This window comes from Dipodomys merriami, unplaced genomic scaffold (genome assembly GCF_024711535.1).
Source record: "Dipodomys merriami isolate MVZ:Mamm:240054 unplaced genomic scaffold, mDipMer1.0.p SCAF_92, whole genome shotgun sequence".
Lineage (NCBI taxonomy): Eukaryota > Metazoa > Chordata > Mammalia > Rodentia > Heteromyidae > Dipodomys > Dipodomys merriami.
The window spans coordinates 1,326,449-1,348,653 of NW_027206535.1; the positions used below are offsets into that span (position 1 = coordinate 1,326,449).

The following is a 22,205-nucleotide window of genomic DNA, read 5'->3' on the forward strand; positions in this document are numbered from 1 at the left end:
TAGGTAGATCTTGCCAGGTGAGCACCTGGGTAGGAAGCTACTCTGTCTAGCATAAAAAAGGGCTGTGTGGCTAAAGTGGTATAGCACCTGTCTAGCAAGCGTGAGGTTCTGGGTTCAAACTCTAGTACCATCATAAATAAATAAAAAATAAATGAATAAAGCTGGGTGCCAGTGGCTCATGCCTGTAATCCTAGCTACTTGGAGGCTGAGATTTGAGAATTGTTCGGAGCCAGCCCAGGCAAGAAAACCTGTGTCTTTTATCTCCAATAAACTACTCAGAATAGGCAAGAGGTGGCGCTGTGGCTCAAGTGGTAGGGTGCTAGCCTAGAGCAAAAGAAGCTCAGGGACAGCTCACAAGCTTTGAGTTCAAGTCCTAGGACCAGCCAGGAAAAAAAAAAAAAAAAGAATAAATGAATACATCATCACAATAATGACAAATATTTTATGTAGCACTTCCTATGTTCTGAGAATGGGCAGAGGGCTCATGGGTATTACCTATTATCTCATGGCAACTGTATCAGAGGCATGCTATGATTACCCCCATTTTACAGATGCAGAGATAGAGGCATTGAGGTTGATAATTAGCCCAAGGCTACACAATGAGTAGGCCATGGAGCTGGAATCATAATTTAGGCCATCTAGATTCAGAATTTTTTCCTTGGCACTACTGTACAATGCCTTCTTATATTGACAAGTTATTGAACAAAAATGAAGGAAAATATTGATGAACTTAGAGATATTATTAGGAACACATGACAGAGAGCAGAAAGAAGGGGCCAAACAGGGAGTAATGACCTACCTCCCAAAGCTAGGCCCCAAGGTTTCTAGAATCTTCCCCAAAGTGCCACCAGCTGGAAACCAAATGGGAGGCAATTTCCTATTCAAGACATTGCATGCCTCTGTGAATGGAATGTCTGAGAATGATTCTGCAAGTCTGGGTGAAAATGTCAATAGAACTTCCTCTTTGCTCTGGGTGAGTAAACTAGCCCCTTTGGAGCCCGGCCACGATGGTGTGAGGGAGCCAAGCTGTCACATGAAAAGGCCATGTGTCCATGTTCTGACCATAGTCCCAGCGGAGGCTGCACGTGACAGGCAGCAGGGGTGGGCAGACATGTGAGCGAGAGAGCCAGCAGACAGTTACTCCTCTAGCCTTTACACTGCCCCACGGCGAGCTGAACAAAGGCCAGCTGGTCCCACTGAACCCTGTCCAACCTACAGATGTATGAGCTAAAAAGAATGTCATTGCTTTAAGTGAGTCAATTTTTTTTTTTTTTTTTGCCAGTCCTGGGGCTTGAACTCAGGGCCTGGGCACTGTCCCTGAGCCTCTCTATGCTTAAGGCTAGCACTCTACCACTTGAGCCACAGTACCACTTCCAGCTTTTTCCATTTATGTGGTTCTGAGGAATGAAACCCAGGGCTTCATGCCTGCTAGGCAAGCATTCTACCACTAAGCCACATTTCCAGCCTAAGGGAGGCAATTTTGAGGTGGCTTTGTGACACAGCACTAGATCGTTGGAACTCTATGAATTTACATTTTCACATTGCTTTTAGAACAATTGATAAAGTTTCAACAGAAACTCCTAACTCTGCAGAGATAAAATTTTGTTTTGTTTTGTTTTTTGTTTTTTGCCAGTCCTGTGGCTTGAACTCTAGGCCTGGGCACTGTCCCTCAGCTCTTCAGCTCAAGGCTAGCGCTCTGCCACTTGAGCCATAGCACCACTTCTAGCTTTTATCTTTTTGCTTATGTGATGCTGAGGAATCGAACCCAGGGCCTCATGCATGCAAGGCAAGTGCTCTACCACTGAGCCATCTTCCCAGCCCTGTTTCTTTTTTCTTTTCTTCTTCTTTTTTTTTGGCCGGTTGTGGAGCCTGAACTCTGGGTCTGGGCACTGTTCCTAGTATTCTACCACTTGAGCCACAGTTCCACTTCCGGCTTTTTCTGCTTGTGTGGTGCTGAGGAATCAAACCCAGGGCCTCATGCATGCAAGGCAAGCACTCTACCACTGAGCCACCTTCCCAGCCTTCCCTGAGCTTCTTTTATTCAAGGCTAGCACTCTACCACTTGAACCATAGTACCACTTCCAGCTTTATCTATTTCTGTGGTACTGAGGAATTGAACCCAGGACTTAAGCCACATTCTCAGCCCTTCAGAGATAATATGTTTAGGAAATTATCCTCCTATACTCATTTCCATGTTCTTACAAACACAAGATTTTTGTTGCCGTGGTGGTTGAGTTTAATCCTAAAATGGAGCTGGGCACCAGTGGCACATGCCTGTAATCCTTCCTTCTCGGAAGCTTGAGATCTGAGAATTGTGATCTGAAGCCAGTCTGTGAGACAATTCTGAAAGACTCATCTCTAATCCACAAGTGGAGGTGTGATTCAAGTGGCAGAGCACAACTTGGAGCAAAAAAGGCTAGTGAGAGCATGTAATCCCGAGTTCAAGCCCCGGTACTTGTGCACACTCTCACTCACATGTGCACACCCACACCTACACACCAGTGGGGGCAAGGGATAGGGAATTATCTCAATGCTAGAACACTTGCCTAGCATGTATGCAGCCCTGGGTTTGATCTCCAGTATCCTACTCTATCATACATATAGTTACACCTAACAGTACACAGGATAATTTGTATGTGTTCCTGAAGGTCAGGTAGTGTTCAGAGTAGAGACTGCTAGCCATTAAAACCAGTGGATCAGGGTCAAGATTCCTAATAGCATTCCAGAAAGATGGCCAGGAGAGGATAGTTAGAGCATGCAGCTGGTCAAACGAATACTTGGAAGATGCAAAGTAGGGAGGAAGGGAGGCAGGTTTGCAAAGAGGAGGAAGGAGTTCGTCATCCCCAGGATGAACAGTTACCTAAAGCCTTCTTTCTTTCAATACTAGCTGGATGACAGCATGTAAGAGGGCCATTCATGATTACAGGACCACTGCTGGATGGGCTGCAGTTCTCCAAATTCTCTCTCAAGTTCTTAGGATGATCCTAAACTTGGCACACTCTAGAACCTTCCCCATGGCTTCACAGGCCAACTTGTAGAGCTGGCCATGGTGCTAACAGGAGAGTCTTTGTTAGTAGCAGGATCAGCTCTGTTACTCTTGTTTGTCTAGCCTGGTGCTGGTATATTGAGGGTGTTGTTTGTGGTGCAGCAGAAAGAGATGGTGGGGTGGGCAAAGCAGACCTTACATAGATTGTGGATGACTACAGTGAGGAGAGCATCTCTTGGTTTTGGAGTGTCTGTCTTTATGATGTAGGCCGGACAGAGATGAGACCAGGATCTGCATGAAGGTGAACAGAGTTTCTGTTTGAAGTTTTTATTATGGATTTTTTTGGGGGGTCCGGTCATGGGGCCTGAATTCTGGGCCTGGGCGCTGTTCCTCAGCTCTTCAGCTCAAGGCTAGCCCTCTACCACTTGAGACACAGCACCACTTCTGGCTTTTTTCTTTTTGCTTATGTGGTGCTGAGGGATCAAACCCAGGGCCTCATGTGTGCAAGGCAAGCGCTCTACCATTGAACCACTTTCCCAGCCCTGGATTTTTTTCTTGTTGTTGTTGGTTGTAAGGCTTGAACTCAGGGCCTGGTCTCTGTCCCTGAGCCTGCTCAGGACTAGCACTCTACCACTTGAGCCACAGTGCTATTTCTGGCTTTTTAGTTTTGTTTATTGGAGATAAGAGTCTCATGGACTTTCCTGTCTGGGCTGGCTTTGAATCATGATCCTCAGATCTTAAACTCCTGAGTAGCTGAGATTTTAGGCATGAGCCACCAGTGCCTGGCATTACGGAGTTGTTTTTTTGTTTGTTTGTTTGTTTGTTTTTTGGGTCCAGTCGTGGGGCCTGAACTCTGGGCCTGGGCATTGTCCTTCAGCTCTTCAGCTCAAGGCTAGCGCTTTACCACTTGAGCCACAATACCACTTCTGGCTTTTTTCTTTTTTCTTTCTTTTTGCTTATGTGGTGCTGAGGAATCGAATCCAGGGCCTCATTCATGCAAGGCAAGCGCTCTACCACTGAGCCACCTTCCCAGCCCCATTACGGAGTTTTTTTAAAAGTATAAATTTTATTGTATACATTTAAGATATACATGCTATGGGATATATAGAGACAGTTTTTTACTTATTTTATTTTTTAAAAAGGTTTAAAATCTAGGCATTTGGCTCTCTGTTTAAATCCCAGCTTTCGAGGAGTATGGCCCTAGACTAAAACATGAGACTCTATCTGAAAAATAATCAAGACAAAAGGGTTGGAGGTGTGGCTTAAGTGTTACAGTGCTTGCCTAGCAAACTTGAGAGCCTGAGTTCAAAATCCCAGTACTGCCAAAGTTTAAAAAAGCTCTCTTTTAGCCGGGCGCTGGTGGCTCACGCCTGTAATCCTAGCTACTCAGGAGGCTGAGATCTGAGGATCACGGTTCAAAGCCAGCCCGGGCAGGAGAGACAGTGAGACTCCTATCTCAAATAAACCACCAGAAAACCGGAAGTGGCGCTGTAGCTCAAGTGGTAGAGCGCTCGCCTTGAGCTGAAGAGCTGAAGGACAGCGCCCAGGCCCGGAGTTCAAGCCCCACGACCGACAAAAAAAAAAAAAAAAAAAAAAAGCTCTCTTTTTATATAACCCTATGTGATTATCACACTTAAATATATTAAAAATAAAATCTTAATATCATCCTACATACAGTGTTCAATTTTTCCCGCTTTTCTTGAAAGATGAATTTCTTTTCCAGTAATTTGAAATTGGGATCAACAAAGTTTACATGTTGCATTTAGGTTTTGTTCATCTGTTTCTTAAATCTTTCAAATCTGTAATCTGACTTTCTCTATTTATATGTTCAGAAAACAGATGATTTGCTCCATGGAATTTCCTACATTCTGTATTTTTATTATCATATCTGGCAATGTAAAATAATGGCTGTTTTATGGATTTTTAAGGAAAAATTAGAAGTTTATTCTGAGTCATTCATCAGTGGAATCTTGGCCTGGGAACAAAGATTTAAATTGACCTTCAATGACAGGCTCCAATATAGAAGAGGTGGCTTGAACTTTTGTAGTTACAGAACAAAAGGAAGTCCTAAATCAATTCTATGGGCCAGAGCATGAGGTAGGCAGGCTAATCTATAGGTTTTAGTTGTTATGGCATTCTTTGTTGTTTGTTCCAATATCAGGGCTTGAACTCAGTGCCCTGCCCTCTCATCTAGCCTTTTCCTTCAGGGCTGGTGCTCTGTCCCTTGAGCCAAACCTCCACTTCTGGTTTTTTGCTTGTTAATTGGAGATAAGGATCTCTCAGATTTGTCTGCCTGTGCTTTGAACCATGATCCTGAGATTTCAGTCTCTTGAGGATTACAGGCCCTAGCTACCAGCATCTGGCCAAAGGCAAACTTTTTTTTTTTTTTTTTTGGTCATGGGGCTTGAACTCTGGGACTGGGTGCTGTCCCTCAGCTCTTTAGCTCAAGGCGAGCACTCTACCACATGAACCACAGCTTCAATGCTGGCTTCTTTTGGTGGTTAGTTGGAGATAAGAGCCTCACAGAGTGGATCTGGGAAGGTGGCTCAGTGGTAGAGCGCTTGCCTTGCACGCTTGAGGCCCTGGGTTCGATTCCTCAGCACCACATAAGCAGAAAACAAACAAACAAAAAAACTGGTAGAGTGCTAGCCTTGAGCTGAAGAGCTGAGGGACAGTGCCCAGGCCCAGAGTTCAGCCGGCGACCAGACCCAAAAAAAAAAAAGAGTTTCACAGAGTTTCCTGCATTAGCTTTGAACTGCAATCCTCAGATCTCAGCCTCCTGAGTAGTTAGGATTACAGGTGTGAGCCACCAGCACCTGGCCTTGAGTTTTTTTCTTTTTTTTTTTTTTTTTTTTTTGGGTCTGGTCGTGGGGCCTGAACTCTGGGCCTGGGCGCTGTCCCTCAGCTCTTCAGCTCAAGGCTAGCACTCTACCACTTGAGCCACAGCGCCACTTCCGGCTTTTTCTTTTTGCTTACGTGGTACTGAGGAATCGAACCCAGGGCCTTGAGCATGCAAGGCAAGCACTCTACCACTGAGCCACCTTCCCAGCCCGAGTTTTTTTCTTTATGTTCTATTTTTTTCAGAATAATGAGATGATATCCTAACATCTTCCAAAGATGATTAATGAGAGTTCTGTGTGAGTGTTATCACAGTTTAGGATTTTAACATATTTATGTATTGCAATCTCTTTGTATATTACTCTTTTTTATATCTAGTTGTTCCATTTTTGGCCAATGGATACTTCTTCTAATTGTCATATGTGTTACTTTATATTTGGAGATAATAGACTCATATACAGTTGCAGGAATTTATACAGAGTGATCTCATGTGCCTTTTACCCTGTTTCTACCAGTGGTACATATTATGTAACCTTAGTATAATAGTACAATCAGGAAGTTGATTTAGTCTACTGAACTTAGATTTTACCACTTTTATAAGCTCTCATTGTGGGTATATGTATTTAATCCTGTGTAATTCTATTGTAGACTTGTGTAACCAACTCTTTAGTTATCACACAGAAGTTTCCCCTCTGCTATCCTTTAAAAGACTTATTCACGTCCCACACCACTCCCATCCTGAGCTCCTGACAACCACTACCCTTGTTCTCTTATTCTATGACTCTCTCGTTTCAAGGGTATTATAAAAATGGGCCTGGGGGTATGGCTTCAATGGTAGAGCACTTGTGTAGCAAGTACAAGGCCCTGAGTTTAAACCCTAGTACCTTAAATAAAAAAGCTTTATAAATGGTATGGTAGTTTTGGGGTTTTTTTGGGGCCGGTCATGGGGCCTGAACTCTGGGCCTGGGTGCTGTCCCTCAGCTCTTCAGCTCAAGGCTAGCGCTCTACCACTTGAGCCACAGTGCCACTTCCAGCTTTTTTCTTTTTTCTTTTTTTGTTTATGTGGTGCTGAGGAATTGAACCCAGGGCCTCATGCATGCAAGGCAAGCGCTCTACCACTGAGCCACCTTCCCAGCTCTAGTATGGTAGTTTTTTTTTTTTTTTTTTTTTTTTTTTTGGGTCCGGTCGTGGGGCTTGAACTCTGGGCCTGGGCGCTGTCCCTCAGCTCTTCAGCTCAAGGCTAGCGCTCTACCACTTGAGCCATAGCTCCACTTCCGGCTTTTTTCTTTTTGCTTATGTGGTGCTGGGGAATTGAACCCAGGGCCTCAGGCATGCAAGGCAAGCGCTCTACCACTGAGCCACCTTCCCAGCCCCTAGTATGGTAGTTTTTATATGAACTTTACCACTAAGCCACATTCCTAGCCCTTTCATTGCTATTATAAAGGTGATATAGAGAGGGTCACAGTTATATAAGTTAGGTAATGAGTATATTTCTTTTTGGACAACGTCACCCTTTCACTCTCTCTCAGTTCAAATCAATTTTTAGGTTTGGGAATATGGCTTAGTGGTAGAGTGCTTGCCTAGCATGCATGAAGCCCTGAGTTTGATTCTTCAGTACCACATAAACAGAAAAAGCTGGAGATGGCACTGTGGCTCAAGTGGTAGATGCCAGCCTTTAGCAAAAGAAGCTCAGAGACAGTGTCCAGGCCCTGAGTTCAAGCCCCAGAACTGGCAAAAAAAAAAATCCCTACTTTTTAGAGTGATTGTTTCTTTTTAACATTTTCACCAACAATGTATGAATGATCTCATTTCTATACATTGTTGCTATTTCATATCATCATCATCATCATCATCATTATCATCATCATCATCATCTCTTTGATGCTAGGGGGATTGGACCCAGAGCTGTACACATGCTAAGCATGTGCTGGACCAGAGATATAAGTACAGCCCCTCTCTCTCTCTCTCTCTCTCTCTCTCTCTCTCTCTCTCCCTCCCTCTCTGTAATCCTCCCTCCTCCCCCCCCCCCCCAGCATGGAATATTGCCTAACATGCTCTCCCTCCTTCTGTTTTGTTTTTGTTTTTTGGCCAGTCCTGGGACTTGAACTTTGGACCTGGGCACTGTCCTTGAGCTTCTTTTGCTCAAGGCTAGCACTCTACCACTTTAGCCACAGAGCCACTTCCAGCATTTTCTGTTTATGTGGTACTGAGGAACTGAACCCAGGGCTTCGTGAATGCTGGGTAAGCACTCTACCACTAAGCCACATTTTCAGCCCACTAGTGTTTAATTTTCTGCTGTTGAGTTTTGAGAGTTTTCCATGCATTCTGGAAGCAGAATATGTATCTTTTGTCAGATATATCATGTGTTTTTAGCTGTAACCCAATTGTCTCCAATAGTTTCCCTGAGCTGAGTGCTGGAGCTCATTCTTTTTTTTTTTTTTGGGGGGGGGGGGTCCGGTCGTGGGGCCTGAACTCTGGGCCTAGGCGCTGTCCCTCAACTCTTCAGCTCAAGGCTAGCACTCTACCACTTGAGCCACAGCGCCACTTCTGACTTTTTTTCTTTTTGCTTATGTGGTGCTGAGGAATCGAATCCAGGGCCTCATGCATGCAAAGCAAGCACTCTACCACTGAGCCACCTTCCCAGCCCCTGGAGCTTATTCTTGTAATCCTAGATACTCAGGAGGCTAAGATCTGAGGATCACAATTTGAAGACAGCTTGGGCATAAAAGTCCATAAGACTCTTATCTTCAGAATAAACAGCACAAGGCTGCAAGTGGAGGTATGAGTCAAGTGGTAGAGTGTCAGCCTTGAATGAAAAAGGCAAGTGAGAGAAAGGCTCTGAGTTCAAATGTCAATACTGGCAGGTACCTACTCACTCCTCTATGCCCAGGGGCATAGGGAAGACTCTATCTCAATAAAATAACCAACATATAAAGAAAGGTACAAATGGAGCAGTTCACTCTAGTGCCTGTCTAACAGATGTAAGGCCTTTAGTTCAAACTCCAGTACTGCTAAAAAGAAAAAAAGTGAGGAGAGAGAAAGAGAGAAAGAAAGAAAGGAAAGAAAAAAGAAAGATAGAGATAGAGAGAAAGAAGAGGATAGCAGAGAGAACAGAGTTGTGTTTAGTTGGTTTTTTGTTTTGTTTTGGATTTGGTTTTTTTCTGAGATTTCTCTCATTGGCCGGCACTCTACCACCTGAACCGCACCTCCATACCCCAGAGTCAAGTTTGAATGCCTGATTTAGGCAAGGTTCTAAAGCACTGTACAGGTGAAGGCAAAACTACCATGTCCATGTTAGGCTGTTTACCTTGGTGTTCCCAGACCTCCTGCAGGGTCATGTTCCTGTATTCCAAGTGGGAGATAGAAACAATAGAAAGTTCTCCCAGCAGTCTCACTCATGGTAGAAATCATTTAAACTACCTACATGAGAGGTCCAGGGTGTGTGTGAAGATTCACATTGTATTCCTTTAGAGGTGTTAAGATTTTAGTTCCATTAAAAGAATGCATGCACAGAAATGGAGGGACAAAGGGCCAACAAATGCAGCAGTGGTGCTCACTAGACACTATGTTGAAAATGAGCTATACAACTTGTGAGTGAGCTAGGAGGGAAAAACAGGGAGAGAGCAAGGGAAGGGGTGACAATTGTCCAAAAAGAAGTGTAGTCGGGGCTGGGAAGGTGGCTCAGTGGTAGAGTGCTTGCCTTGCATGCATGAGGCCCTGGGTTCGATTCCTCAGCACCACATAAGCAAAAAGAAAAAAGCCAGAAGTGGCGCTGTGGCTCAAGTGGTAGAGCGCTAGCCTTGAGCTGAAGAGCTGAGGGACAGCACCCAGGCCCAGCGTTCAGACCCCACAACTGGACCTCCCCCCCCCAAAAAAAAAGAAAATGTAGTCATAGCTGGGTGCTGATGGCTCACGCCTGTAATCCTAGCTACTCAGGAGGCTGAGATCTGAGGATTGCAGTTCAAAGCCACCCTGGGCAGGAAAGTTCATGAGACTCTTATCTCCAAGTGGTAGAGTGCTCTCCTTGAGCTGAAGAGCTCAGGGACAGTGCCCAGGCCCAGAGTTCAAGTCCCACGACCGACCAAAAAAAAAAAAAAAAGAAGAAGAAGAAATGTACTCACTATCTGATTTATGTAATTGTAAAACCTCTGTACATCACCTTTATAATAATAAGCATGAGTTTTAAAATAGGGTAGAAATACTAATTGACATTCTCTGTCCTCAGGTCTCCTTGTGGCAATCACACTTCAAATTATTAAGTTCTATATGATCCCCAATCTTAATTGAGGTGTCATTAGCATCCCTGGTGTGAAGTAATCATCACTGACTCCCTTGGAATCCTCTCCAGGTCCCTCCATTCAGGAAAGGATGGGTGAGCAGAAGAGGAGTCAGGTGTCCCCAGAGACAAGACAATCTGAGAGTAGTTTATTTCCCAGTGCTTCTGAGAGCTTGTGTAAAAACAGCACAGTGAGCAATGAGCAACAGTGGTCAGGAAGGGAGATGGCATTTGACATGTTTGGAACGTCTCTGTTGGCTTTGGTGGGGCACACTGCCCCAGGTCAGGTTCAAGAGCAAGCAGAGTGAAGCCAAGCTCATCCTCCAGTGGAGGCTGAGGATGTAGAAGAAGAGGCTCCAAGGTCAGACTTCAGATCCAAATGTCAGAGGTGCAGTCACCACCTGGGTAGCGGAGTTCATGGGCTAAGGCTGGGCCCAGGGGCTCCTTCCCAAAGTCCACCAGGAAATTGGGGTTCAGCTTCAGGCCTCCATTTACTGTGTCTACATCAATCTGCAGCATCACAGAGCCTTCCCTGGTAGAAAAAGGAAGGGGGTAAAGGATGCTGAGTTATACAGGGTGGGTTCCTGGAGACAGGAGTCTTCAGGAAGCCTCTGGGAAAGGACGGTGGGAGAGGTGAACCTCTCACCTGATGAGGTCGGGGTAAAACTGCTTGTCCCACGCACTGTACAGGGATGTGGTGAGGTAGAGACGCTTGCCGTCCAGGCTAAGCTGGATCATCTGAGGGCCTCCAGGCACCCGTTTTCCCTGGGCGAAACCAAGGGTTAGACCACAAGGTAGCACCCAGATCTGAGGAGGGAACTGCAAGCAGCACCCACATCCCCAACACATGCTCCCAGGTGCCCTACTTCCTCCTGGAGCAGTGGAGGCAAGGGGGGCCTGCAAAGGGGACAGTCCTCACCTTGACCACCAGTGGCTCTGGCTGGCACTTCAGTTCCGGATCCTCTAGCACTTGCACAGGGCCTCCCTTAACAATGCTGCCCCCAAGGAAGATCTGGATGTGGGGGGGGTTGCAAGGGACAAAGTGGGGGACCATCATGAGAGGCACAGACATGGTAGGAAGCAGCTTGCCTCTGGGAGGGCCCTTCACTCTTACACACATCCCTTTGTCCCCCCTGGCTTCCACCATCCTGAGCCTGGTTCTTCCCTTGGCCTACAGTTATGCTTTACATGTTCCTCCCTCATCCTCCTCCAGCTCCTTCACAGCCCTCTTTCCATCGCAGACTCCTCCCTCCTCCCCTTTTCTGGCTCAGTCCCTACCTGTCCCGCGAGGCGGGGCTGGCGGGGGTTGGAGATGTCATACTGCCGCACATCCCCGTGCAGCCAGTTGCTGAAGTAGAGGAAGCGGTCATCCAGTGACACCAAGATGTCGGTAATCAAGCCTGGGAAAGTGGGTTCAGGTGCTTAAAGACCTCTTGCTTCCCAGGCTGGAATCAAGCTTCTGATTCCACCCCTCCTAAGCACTCACCTGGCATTTCTGGCAGCAGCCAGCCCTTCACTTTCTTGGGCGGCACCTGAATCACCTTCTCCACTGACCAAGTACCTCCCTACAGCAGAGAGTGGAGGGTGGGGTTAGGAGGCAGAGAGAGGCACCCATCAGTCAGGAGCTAGGAAGAAGCCTGTAGAAGCAGGGTCTTCTTGCCAGTAGGGTCTCCTTCCTTAAGGCAGGAAAGTGACTGCTTCCCCATGACATGGCTGGCGCTTCTTGTCAGAAGTACCTGACATACAAGATCACTAAATTGTTTGTGAATCAGCCTAATAATATGGTCAGTTGGGCTTCAAGTGTGCTTTTCTCGTGTGACAGTATTAGACTCAGGGCTTCATGCCATCACCTGGCTTTTTTGCTCAAACCTGGCTTCAAGTGTACTCATGTTGAAATGTAATCCTCATTGCAAGGCCATATAAGCCCCTCCAAAGCATTTGGTCCACTAGGTAGACATGTAAGGTTTCTCCTGTGCTTGTTGGCTGTCTTCCTGTATTGATCATTATAAGTATCCAAATGGCCTTTGGCAGAGAGATGGTCCCCCATCTCTGGGGGATGGTTAATGGGTTATTTCCTGCATGGGTTTGTTATAAAGGCTAATTTTTCTCTTATACATGCCACTGTCACCAGGTGGTGTCCTATGCTGTCTCAGGACTAGCCCAAGTGCTGGTGGCTCACATCTGTAATCCTAGCTACTCAAAAGGCTGAGATCTGAGGATCACGGTTCAAAGCCAGCCCAAGGAAAAAAAGTCTATGAGACTCTTTCCAAAAATGGAGCTGTATCTCAAGTGGTCGAGTACTGTCCTTGAGCACAAAAGCTCAGGGATGGAGTTCAGACCCTGAGTTCAAGCCTCAGGATCATGTGCCTGTGTGTATGTGCATGCAGATGTATGCATGTGCACGTATACACACACATAAACACACACACACACACAAATCACCACTAGTAAGAAAGCTCTTACCAGATACCCCTCCTCAACCTTGGATTTTTCAACCTCTAGACTCATGAGCCTCTATTCTTTATTCCCACGTCTGTGATATTTCATTGTGGCAACAAAAAACAGACTCAGATGAGTCTGGCACCAAGAGAAGGGCATGTGGCCTTGTTTTTGTTCCTGGAGAAGCCTGAGCTGGTAGAACCAGGGAGCATGGGCCCTGAAGCCTGGGCACAGGTGCTGAGCCTGCTGGGAGGGGCATAAGTCACCTCATTCTTGTAGAAGTGCTGGATGGTGGAGCTGAGGGCACAGCCCACAAAACCCTGGGCAGCGTCTGGGTTGTGCAGGAAGCGGACCTCCAGGGGAATGAGCCCATCCTTCATAGGCAGGGTCTGGATGATCTCATGGCGCTGCCAGTCCCACACGTGGATGCTGCTTCCATATAGTCCTGGAGTGAGGATGAGACCCAAGACTAGTCTCAGAATCAGGGCCAGAGGGCAAAGACTAGGGCAGAGGGTTGGAAAATGGGTTCAGAGGACACAACCAAATCTACCATTACTCCAACAGTCTGTATCTATAGGAGGGGGGAAAGAAGGCTGTAGGTCTAGAGGGGTATTTGGGAAAAGAAACAGAGGACATGGGCCCAAGGCTCCTGCCAGACCCTGGGGTGGTTCTCACCTGCCTCCACATGAGCTGGATTGAAGCCATCTTTTAAGACATTAGGAGGTGCCCATTCGGTGCTGATCATGACATTGTGTCGAGGCTGGTACCAGAAGTCATAGCCCATGGGTGCGGCACCCCCAGGCCTCTCCCACGTCCCCTTCACCTCAAAGGTCTCCCCGTCCAGGAGCACAAAACCCCCTGTGCAGGGAAGAAGGAGGCCAGTAAGGTCGAGGGCTTTTCTTGCCCAGTTTCCCCCAGCCACAGCAGAGTTTCTCCTAGAGTCTAAACTGCCCTCGGCTCCCTGCATTTCCCGCCCCCCCCCCATAGAGCAAATATTTCTTTGTTGCTCAAAAATATGTTGCTCCTTTGCTGAGTATGTTATGGTTCCTTGATACATCTTTGCAAATACAACCAGCTGTCTATTTGTAGGCTTACTAAGTTACTCCTAGCTTACTAAGGTTGTATCTTTTCCATCTGGACAAGGTAGTCAGGTGACATCTAGTGCAGAGCCATTAGCTGGAATGGAGGTCTCTGGTGAAATCTGAGAGAGGCAATACACAGTGGCAATTAGGACATAGACTCTGAAGCCAGAAGTGAAGTGTGATGGTGCGTGCCTGTGATTCTGACACTCAGGATGATCTTACAGTTTGAGGATAGCATGGCTCTCAACAAAAGAATAAAGGAAAAGCTGGGGGTGTGGTCTCCTGTTGAGCCAGGAAACCTTGTATTGAAAACCACAGTACTACCAACAAAGGAGTGATTCGGGAGCCAAATTGCTGGATTTGAGTTCCAGCTCTGTAATTTATTGGCTGGGTGACCTTGGGTAAGTCACTTAACCAGCCCATGACTTCATTTTCTCACCTGCAAAATGAATTTTAATGGCACCTACCTCATAGGTTCTAGCTGGTACACAATAGACATTTTATAAGTGTCAGTTTTGATCGTGACCATAAATGAGATAAAGATTCTCAAGGACTGAGAAACTTGCCTATAACCCACAAAGGTTGGTATTAAGTGTCTGTATTTTCTGGGGCCATGTCTCCATGTGTATTTCTCATAACAGAACTTTTTTTGTGTGTGGTAGTACTAGCTAGGGTTTGAACTCAGGACTTTGTGCTTGCTAGGCAGTTCTGAATCACTGGAGCTACTCCTCCCATCCTCTTTTGCACTAGTTATTTTATTTCATTTTTTTGTCAGTCATAGGTCTTGAACTCTGGGCCTGAGCACTGTCCCTCAGCTCTTCAACTCAAGGTGAGCACTCTACCACTTGAACTACAATGCCACTTCTGGTTTTCTGGTGGTTAATTGGAGATAAGAGTCTCATGGACTTTCCTGCCTGAGCTGGCTTTGAACCATGATTCTCAGATCTCAGCCTCTTGCGTAGCTAGGATTACAGGTGTGAGCTACCAGCGCCTGGCTACACTGGTTATTTTTGAGACAAGGTCTTACTTCCTGCCCGGGTATGACAGGTGAGTGTTAACACATCTAGCTGTGTTTGTGATGGAGTATCACAGACTTTTCTACCAAGGTTGGCCTACCCATAACCATCCTGATCTTAGCTTTCCCTGTAGCTTAGGATAATAGACATGTGTCATTGTGCCCAGCTGTTGATTGAGAAGGTGTTTTTCAAACTTTTCTACCAAAGCTGGTCTTGAACTGTGACCCTCTAATCTCAGCCTCCTAAGTAGTTAGGCTGGCAGGTGTAAGCCATCTGCATCCAGCCCATTCTGGCTATACTTCTAACTGAACCCATCAGTCAAAGTACATCTTTGTAGGAATAACAGATACAACTTATAAAACATTGGATGGGCCTCGCCAGCTGGCTCTCCTCCAATCTCTATCCCATGGCCCCCCAACCTTGGGAACTATTTCCCACATACAAACAACCCCCCCCCACCTTCATAGCTGCAGACGTTTTCACAGGCTCACAGTGCCAGCAGATACCTTTGCCATTGCCGTTGGGATCTCCCAAGGTGCTGATCATCACTTCCCCACTGGCCAGGCAGTGGCTGGTGTGCAGGTAGCTCAGGTCACATTTAGCTTGTACCTCCTTGGCCTCGACAACCTAGACAGGGATGTAGAATGGGGTCAGAACATTACCTAGCCTGGAGTCCCCATTCTTTATCCCCATACATCCCTATTTTGTTGGCACTTTTCCTTTAAAAAAAAATCAAAGGAGCCATGTGCCAGTGGCTCACACCTGTAATCCTAGCTACCCAGGAGGCTGAGATATGGAGCTTCCCAGTTCAAAGCCAGCCCAGGCTGGAAAGTCTGTGAGACTCTTATCTCCAATTAACCACCAAAAAGTCAGAAGTGGAACTGTGGCTCATATGATAGAATTCTAGCCTTAATCAAAAAAATTCTCAGTGCCCAGGCCCTGAGTTCAAGCCCCGGGACTGGTACATGTACGCGCGTGCGCGCGCACACACACACACACAAATAGAAGGAAATTTCAACAACAACAAAAAGGAAAAAAATTGAAGGAAATTTCAACAACTCTGTTCCTACAGGTACATGGTACAGATTCAATCTGGTAACTTCTATAACAGCAAGGGAAAGTCAGACTGCTAAAGATGTCCTCCCAATGGGGTAGATGCCAGTGTTAGCTTTGTGTTAAGAGGAAGGTCTGGGGGCTAGAAATGTGGCTCAGTGGTAGAGTGCTTGCCTAGCATGCGTGAAGCCCTGGGTTCAATTCCTCAGTACCACATAAACAGAAAAAGCTGAAAGTGGAGCTGTGGCTCAAGTGGTAGAGTGCTAGCCTTGAGCACAGAGAGGCTCAAGGACAGTGCCCAGGCCATGAGTTTAAGGTCCAGGATGGGCAAAAAGAAAAAAGAAAAAAAAAGAGGAAGGTCTGAAGGCTCCAGCTCAGGGAAACTCTGAGCTCTTAATTGGGTGTGTGGGGTTGAGGGCCAGGGAGAGACAACAAACTGGATCTCTTCTTTCTCTGTAAAAGAAGTCTCTTCCCTCTGGCATTCTGGCTGAACAACTGGGTGATGCGAGATCAATGTGCCTAGGTAACTCTTCTCCAGACTGCCCTCCCCCTCCCTGCTGCTGAGCAAGACCCTGTGCCAGAGTGAGCAGCAGCCTGGTTAGGGGTGACTTCCCGCCCTGGGTGGTTAGGGTCTCCCAGATGGAAGAGCAGAGGACATGCCTTGTGCAGCTTCGGGGCGCGGGGCTCAGAGCCCACATCCACCACGTAGATGCGGGAGGAGATGAGGCAGGGCAGCACCAGTTTGTTGCGGGACTTGGTGCTGTCCCCGAAGCAGCTGCTGCAGGTGTTCCATCCTGAGTGATGCAGCTCGTCGTTCAGGTGGGGCATGGGGAGCCGGTGGATGACCTAGGATGGAGGGGGCATGGAGGGGGTGCTCTTTTGGAAAAGGTGCCCCCCCCACAGGCTGGATTTCAGCACTCCCCTTGTCCCATGGCAGGGGTGGGGTGGGGTGGGGGCAACCTTGTGCAGTGAATGCCGAGAACAAAGAAGGATCTAGTTAAGGGAGGGAAGTCTGCTGGCACCAGGCCTAGGGGTGGAGTCTCACAGATGCCAACATCCCCACCCTGCCTCACCTGGCTATACTGGGGAGACATGGGGTCCACATCCACTGTAGCCAGATAGTCCGGAGCCTTGGTGCCCGTGTTTCGGTAAATACAGGGTAGGTAGATAATCTCCTCACGGGGTCCTGGGGTAGAAAGCAGCCAGTAGGGATGGTAGGATAGGAAAGGATGGCAGTCTTGTGTGGGTCAAGGGAGGGAAGCCAGGCCTGAGGTTTTCCAACCGTAGCAACCATGGGGTCAGTGGAGGGTCAGTGGTGCTCAGACATTGGGCAGTTACCTTTCATGGCCTCCAGAGGAGTGGGGTAGCCAGGGCCACACTTGGAACATTTGGTAGCTGTGGAAACAATGGGACATATTGGCAGGGGGCCTGCTCAGGAGGATGAAGGCTCTCTTTCCTACATACCTGGCAGGCTTGGGCAGACCCAATGCTGCCCAGGTCCCCACTCCAGCCCCCCTTCCTGCCCTTCCCTACCCTGTGAGGGTGTGGCAGAAGAGCTGGAAGGTCCAGACCTGAAGGTGGATAAATACTCTGGTAGGGCCTAGGAGGCAAGCCCAGCCAAGCACAGTAGGGCTGTGCTTATGCCTACTATTATGTGCTATAGTTACAGCCACAACTCACGTCCTAACAGCCTATTACTGCCTAGCCATAGGAACTTGGGCAAGTTACCTAATCCCTGGCCTCAATTGCCACTTCACCTATGGAAAGAGAATAATGAGACTAGCACATGATATACTAGGTGTAGTAGTGCTCTCCAATAAACCCAGCACCCGGGAGGCTGAGGCAAGAGGATGGAGAATTCAAGGCTAGCCTGGGCCACATAGCAAGACCTAGTCTCAAAAACATAAGGATTAGAGATATAGCTTAGGGACAGAGCACTTATCTGCCATATGCAAGACTCTAGACTAATCCCTAGCACCATAAAACAAAACAGGGCTGGGAAGGTGGCTCATTGGTAGAGTGCTTGCCTTGCATGCATGGGGCTCTGGGTTCGATTCCACAGCACCACATAAGCAGAAAAAACCGGAAATGGTGCTGTGGCTCAAGTTGTAGAGTGCTAGCCTTGAGCTGAAGAGCTGAGGGACAGCGCCCAGGCCCAGAGTTCAGAGTTCAGGCCCCACAACTGACCAAAAAAAAAAAAAAAAAAAAAGCAAAAAACCCACAAAGAGTTCTAGAAGGCTTTAGACAAGGTGGGGTAGTCACGTATGTAGCCTCCTGCAGCCTGCTTGGAGCTGTTCTTAGGGAGCAGTATTTAGGGAGAAAGGAGCATGTTGAGCTTGGGCAGGGCAGGGCAGGGCAGGGCACCCCTGGCTCACATCTGTAATCCTAGCTTCACCTGAAGTAGAAGTATGGCTCAAAGGGGTAGAGCACTAGGCTTGAGTAAAAGGGCTCAAGGGACAGCACCCATGACCTGAGTTCAAGCCCCACAACAGCAGGGGGGCGGGGGGGGGAGCTCAGGGACAGCAGCCAGACCCCCAGTGCAAGCCCCATGACAGACAAAAAGGAAAGAAAAGAAAGTAGGATGGTAGGGTGTTGGAAGGTGTTGGGCTCAACACCCTCTACCAATACACTTCCACTGCAGGGCCTGGCATACTTCCTGCTTCTCTCTCTCTGGTCTTGAGCCAGGCTCCTGACCACATCCTGGATTATATAACTGATGGGGGACAGGGTGGGGGGCGGTCAAGGCTAGGTGTCCTCAGTCCACTTTCTCTCCCCTCCCCTCCACCTGTAGGGGAACAGCCCACTCAGAACCTGGAGTCTGGGAAGAAAGGTCATGTTGACCCACTGGACCAAAGTTGCCTCTGAAGGACAGTGGCCAGGACCCTAAGCTGGGAAGTTTAGGACCTGCCAGGAGGAGGAGCTGAAGGACACACTGGGGAGACTGTTTACTGCAGGCCAAAAGAAATCCAGGAGTGGAGTTCACAGGATTTGGCACCAGCTCGTGCCAGGTCTCATGGCCACAAGTGAGAATCCAGGAGTAGCCAGAGTGGAGCCTTTACTGGTGCCTGAGAGCCAAATAACTTCGGAGACCAGGAGGCAGCAACAGCATCCGATTCCAGAAGCCTGGCTTCCAGTTCCACTTTCTTTCATTTCCCCAAAGGAGAAGATAATATAACCAACCAACTTATCCAGATGGATTTTTACCAAACATAATCACAGCACTTTTCTAAGTAAGAAAATACAAAAAAGAAATGTGTAGAAATATGAATTACAATGTAAGCAAAAGTTTTTCATGTGGCTGAAATAAAGATTGTAAAAATATGAGTAGGTTGCCAGAGGAGGGAGAGTGTATTAGGCAATATTCCATGCTGGGGGGAGGGCAGCGGGGAGGGAGGGAGGGAAGGAGGGAAGGAGGACGAGAGAGGGGGGGAGAGGGAGGGAAGGAGGGAGGGAGAGAGCAAGCAAATACACCAGTCCCAAGAATTAGGGATTTGGGAGGCTTGTTGCTATAGCAGGGCTTGGCATGTAATTCCAGGAGGAGGGGAAAGAAGTTGCTGGAAACAGGAGGGAGATTTATAAACAAACACTATAACGAGAGTGAGAGAAAAGTAAAGGTGCCATGAAAGCTCTTTTCACAGCATCTCCCCAGCAGCTCCGTCCCTCATCCCTCTCAATCTTCCTTAAGGTTAGACCCTAAGGCTACTCAATTGCAGGGAGTATCTTCATCTCTTCAGTTTCTGGGGGTTACAACTGCCCCCCCCCAGCATCTCAAGCAAGGTCTTTGCGTATTTTGACTTCACAATAAACCCAGGGAAAGCTCAGTGGGTTTTCTATGCCAGCCCAGAGAAAAGCCAGCTCCAAGGGGATAAAGAAACAGGTCCCCAGGGAGCAAGCGAGGGTGGAGGTTGGGGGACTCACTTTGTTCCCAGTGGGGACTGGTAGTATGAAGCAGCTAGAGACCCAAACCCCAAAGGCTGGCATTCCCTACAACCCTCCCAGCCAGAAGCCAGCGTAAGGCTAAAACCAGGACTGTCTATGAATCCCCCCCTCATTTGCTCTAGGAAGCCCCTCTTCCTGCTGAATGAGCAGGAGAAGCCCAGGACCACCCTTCCCAGCCATCCCTCTGCCCTTCTTCAGAACTTGGGCTAAGCTGGTGTGTGTGAGCTGTCTAGGTTCGATGAGTGATGAGTTGTGCTTTGTGTAAGCATGCATACATATGCAGATGCACCTGTGTGTGTCTGTGGTACAAAGATAAGTCCAGCTCTTTCTCCTCTAACTGCTCCCTCCCCGGTTTGGGGTCATTTCCATAGGGAAGACCCTTCAAACTAGGGGCGGGCACAGGGTGGGCAATGCATAGTCTTACCCATGCTGCTGCTGGCTGATCCAATTTGGTCCTGATGGGTTTGCCAGGAGTGGGCAGAAGCCAGGTGAGGTGAGGCAAGCTGTCCGGGTGTCACAGCTGGGCTGTGTTGTGGAAGGGGCAAAGGGAGGGAATTTATACAAGCAGTTAGGGAGGTGGGGTGAGGCGAGGGGAGGGACTGGGCTGCAGTCCAGGATGAACTTCCCAGGGCAGCTGGCCAGAGTGAGCTCAAGCAGCCTGGCCACTAGTGTTTGAGTTCAAGGGTGTGTGTTTGTGCGTTATGTGTGGGAACCTGGGCACATGCATCTAGGTCTGTGCCTTCAGTGGGTACCTGGGCATTGCATTTGGCATTTGTGTGTGTGTGTGTGTGTGTGTGTGTGTGTGTGTGTGTGTGTGTGTGTGTGTGTGTGTGTGAGTGCGTGCGCGCACATGCGCACTCAGGCGCACGCATGCTCCTAGGTACCTATGTGTTCCTGTGCATGTGCATTTGTGTAGATACCTACATGAATTCTATCTGTGCTTGCATGTGAACTTGTGCTTATGAGTGACTGTATGTCTGTGTGAACATACCTACGTCTGGATTTGTTGTTTGTGTGTGACTGTATGCTTGTCAGGTATTAATGCTTGTGTAAGCATATACACACGTTTGTGTGTCTCCAAATGATCATCTACGTATTTGGTCGGGTCTCTTGGCACTGTGGGGAATTCAGGACTGTGAGCCCAATTGTCCCTCTTTCACAGCCAGGGTCTGTTCTGCCTTATTGTCCTATTTCAGACACTGATGCTCCAGAAGACATAGTCTTTCTTAGCCAGGACTGTCTTCCTCAACTTTCTTCCTGCCCCAGCTGTCCCAACAGAGCCAGGCTTGAGGGTGGATTCAGGTTTTGCTTTTCCCAGAACCATTCAGTTTGTTTGCCCCGAGCTGAGCTTTGAAGTACAAGAAAGGAGGCAGTGGCCATTATTATCTTCGATTACCCTCGTAAAGCTCGGGAAGTGAAAGTGGAGTGCCTCCCCCTCATCTCCCAGTCCAGTGCCTCAACAGGCCCCAGGGGCTGGAGGGCAGAGTCTGAGGAAAGATTAACACATGCCACCGTTCCTAGCCCAGAAGCTGTGACAGTTAGAAAACCCTCAGGGTCTTTGTCTATCTTGGAAAAGTTCAGCTACTTCAGCCAGAAGACTCAAAGAGTCGAAGAGTCCGTGACTATCCAGATTGCATACCCTCCTGGAGACAGCCCGTGACCACTGCTTGCAGAACAGCTGGGTACAAGGCAGGTGTGAGGCCTGATCCCGTTAACTTCCTCTGAGGCTGCCCTTCCTGAGAAGCCAGTGGTGGAAGGTTTGGACCAGAGATAGGACAAGAGAATCCTCCCAAACTAGTTTCCACCTTAGACCCAGGGGCCCCTTTCCTCAGCACTGGCTGCTTGCCCAGGGAAACCCCTGTCCCCACTCTGGAGGAAATCTGCTGACGCCGTGTCTGCAGAAGCTGCTTTCATCTCCTTGGATGAAAGCTCTAATATGAGGCTTTTATTGGATAGGGAAAAGGGTACAGTTTGGGCTTGAGAGCATTGCCAGGAGAAAGGGCGAGAGGCCTTCAAGGGGACAAATGCAGCTTATAGAATGCTTTGTGAACCACTTGTTGTTCTGGTGCAAGAAGTTAGAGTTCCACTAACAAGCCTAGACCTTTCTCTGTCTGTCTCTGTCTGTCTTTCTTTCTCTCTCTGTCAGATAACTCAGGCCTAGGCACTGTTCTTAAGCTTTTTTGCTTAAGGCTAGCACTCTACCACTTGAGTCACAGCTCCACTTCTGGATTTTTGGTAGTTAATTGGAGATCAAAGTCTCACAGACTTCCTGCCTAAGTTGGCTTCAAACCTTGATACTCAGATCTCAGCCTTCTGACTAGCTAGGATTACAGGTATGAACCACCAGTGCCCAGTGAGGAATCTCTTTGAACTAAAAACTGTATGGGGGCTGGGAAGGTGGCCCAGTGGTAGAGTGCTTGCCTTGCATGCATGAGGCCCTGGGTTCGATTCCTCAGCACCACATAAGCAGAAAAAAAAACAAAAAACGGAAGTGGCGCTGTGGCTCAAGTGGTAGAGTGCTAGCCTTGAGCTGAAGAGCTGAGGGACAGCGCCCAGGCCCAGAGTTCAGGGCCCAT

The 22,205-nt window shown here is 47.9% G+C and overlaps 1 protein-coding gene and 1 long non-coding RNA gene across 3 annotated transcripts in view; one reads left to right on the forward strand and one right to left on the reverse strand.

Annotated features, from left to right (window-relative positions):
- Positions 1-18,983, forward strand: part of LOC138821495 (uncharacterized) — a 49,257-nt gene extending 30,274 nt beyond the window's left edge. For both annotated transcript variants that reach the window (XR_011370161.1, XR_011370160.1), the window contains one exon: positions 18,482-18,983. This is a non-coding gene — a long non-coding RNA (uncharacterized lncRNA). The remainder of the gene's footprint in view (positions 1-18,481) is intronic.
- LOC138821494 (methanethiol oxidase) lies at positions 10,228-20,162 on the reverse strand. The gene is made up of 12 exons (XM_070013784.1): positions 20,054-20,162; positions 17,029-17,085; positions 16,764-16,876; positions 16,351-16,536; positions 15,144-15,264; positions 13,215-13,397; positions 12,806-12,984; positions 11,587-11,665; positions 11,379-11,500; positions 11,020-11,112; positions 10,747-10,865; positions 10,228-10,632 (listed from the first exon to the last, which is right to left on the reverse strand). The coding sequence occupies exons 1-12, from the start codon at positions 20,055-20,057 to the stop codon at positions 10,470-10,472; spliced, it is 1,419 nt and encodes a 472-aa protein (XP_069869885.1). The 5' UTR covers positions 20,058-20,162; the 3' UTR covers positions 10,228-10,469.
- Between the last annotated feature and the right edge of the window lie 2,043 nt (positions 20,163-22,205).

What these genes read in the sequence shown, in the direction of transcription:
- LOC138821494 (XM_070013784.1), bottom strand. An exon ending in TCCAGCTCATGTGGAGGCAG is followed by an intron (nt 12,985 to 13,214) that starts GTGAGAACCACC and finishes TCCTCACTCCAG; the next exon opens with GACTATATGGAAGCAGCATC. An exon ending in AGCACTTCTACAAGAATGAG is followed by an intron (nt 11,666 to 12,805) that starts GTGACTTATGCC and finishes TCTCTGCTGTAG; the next exon opens with GGAGGTACTTGGTCAGTGGA.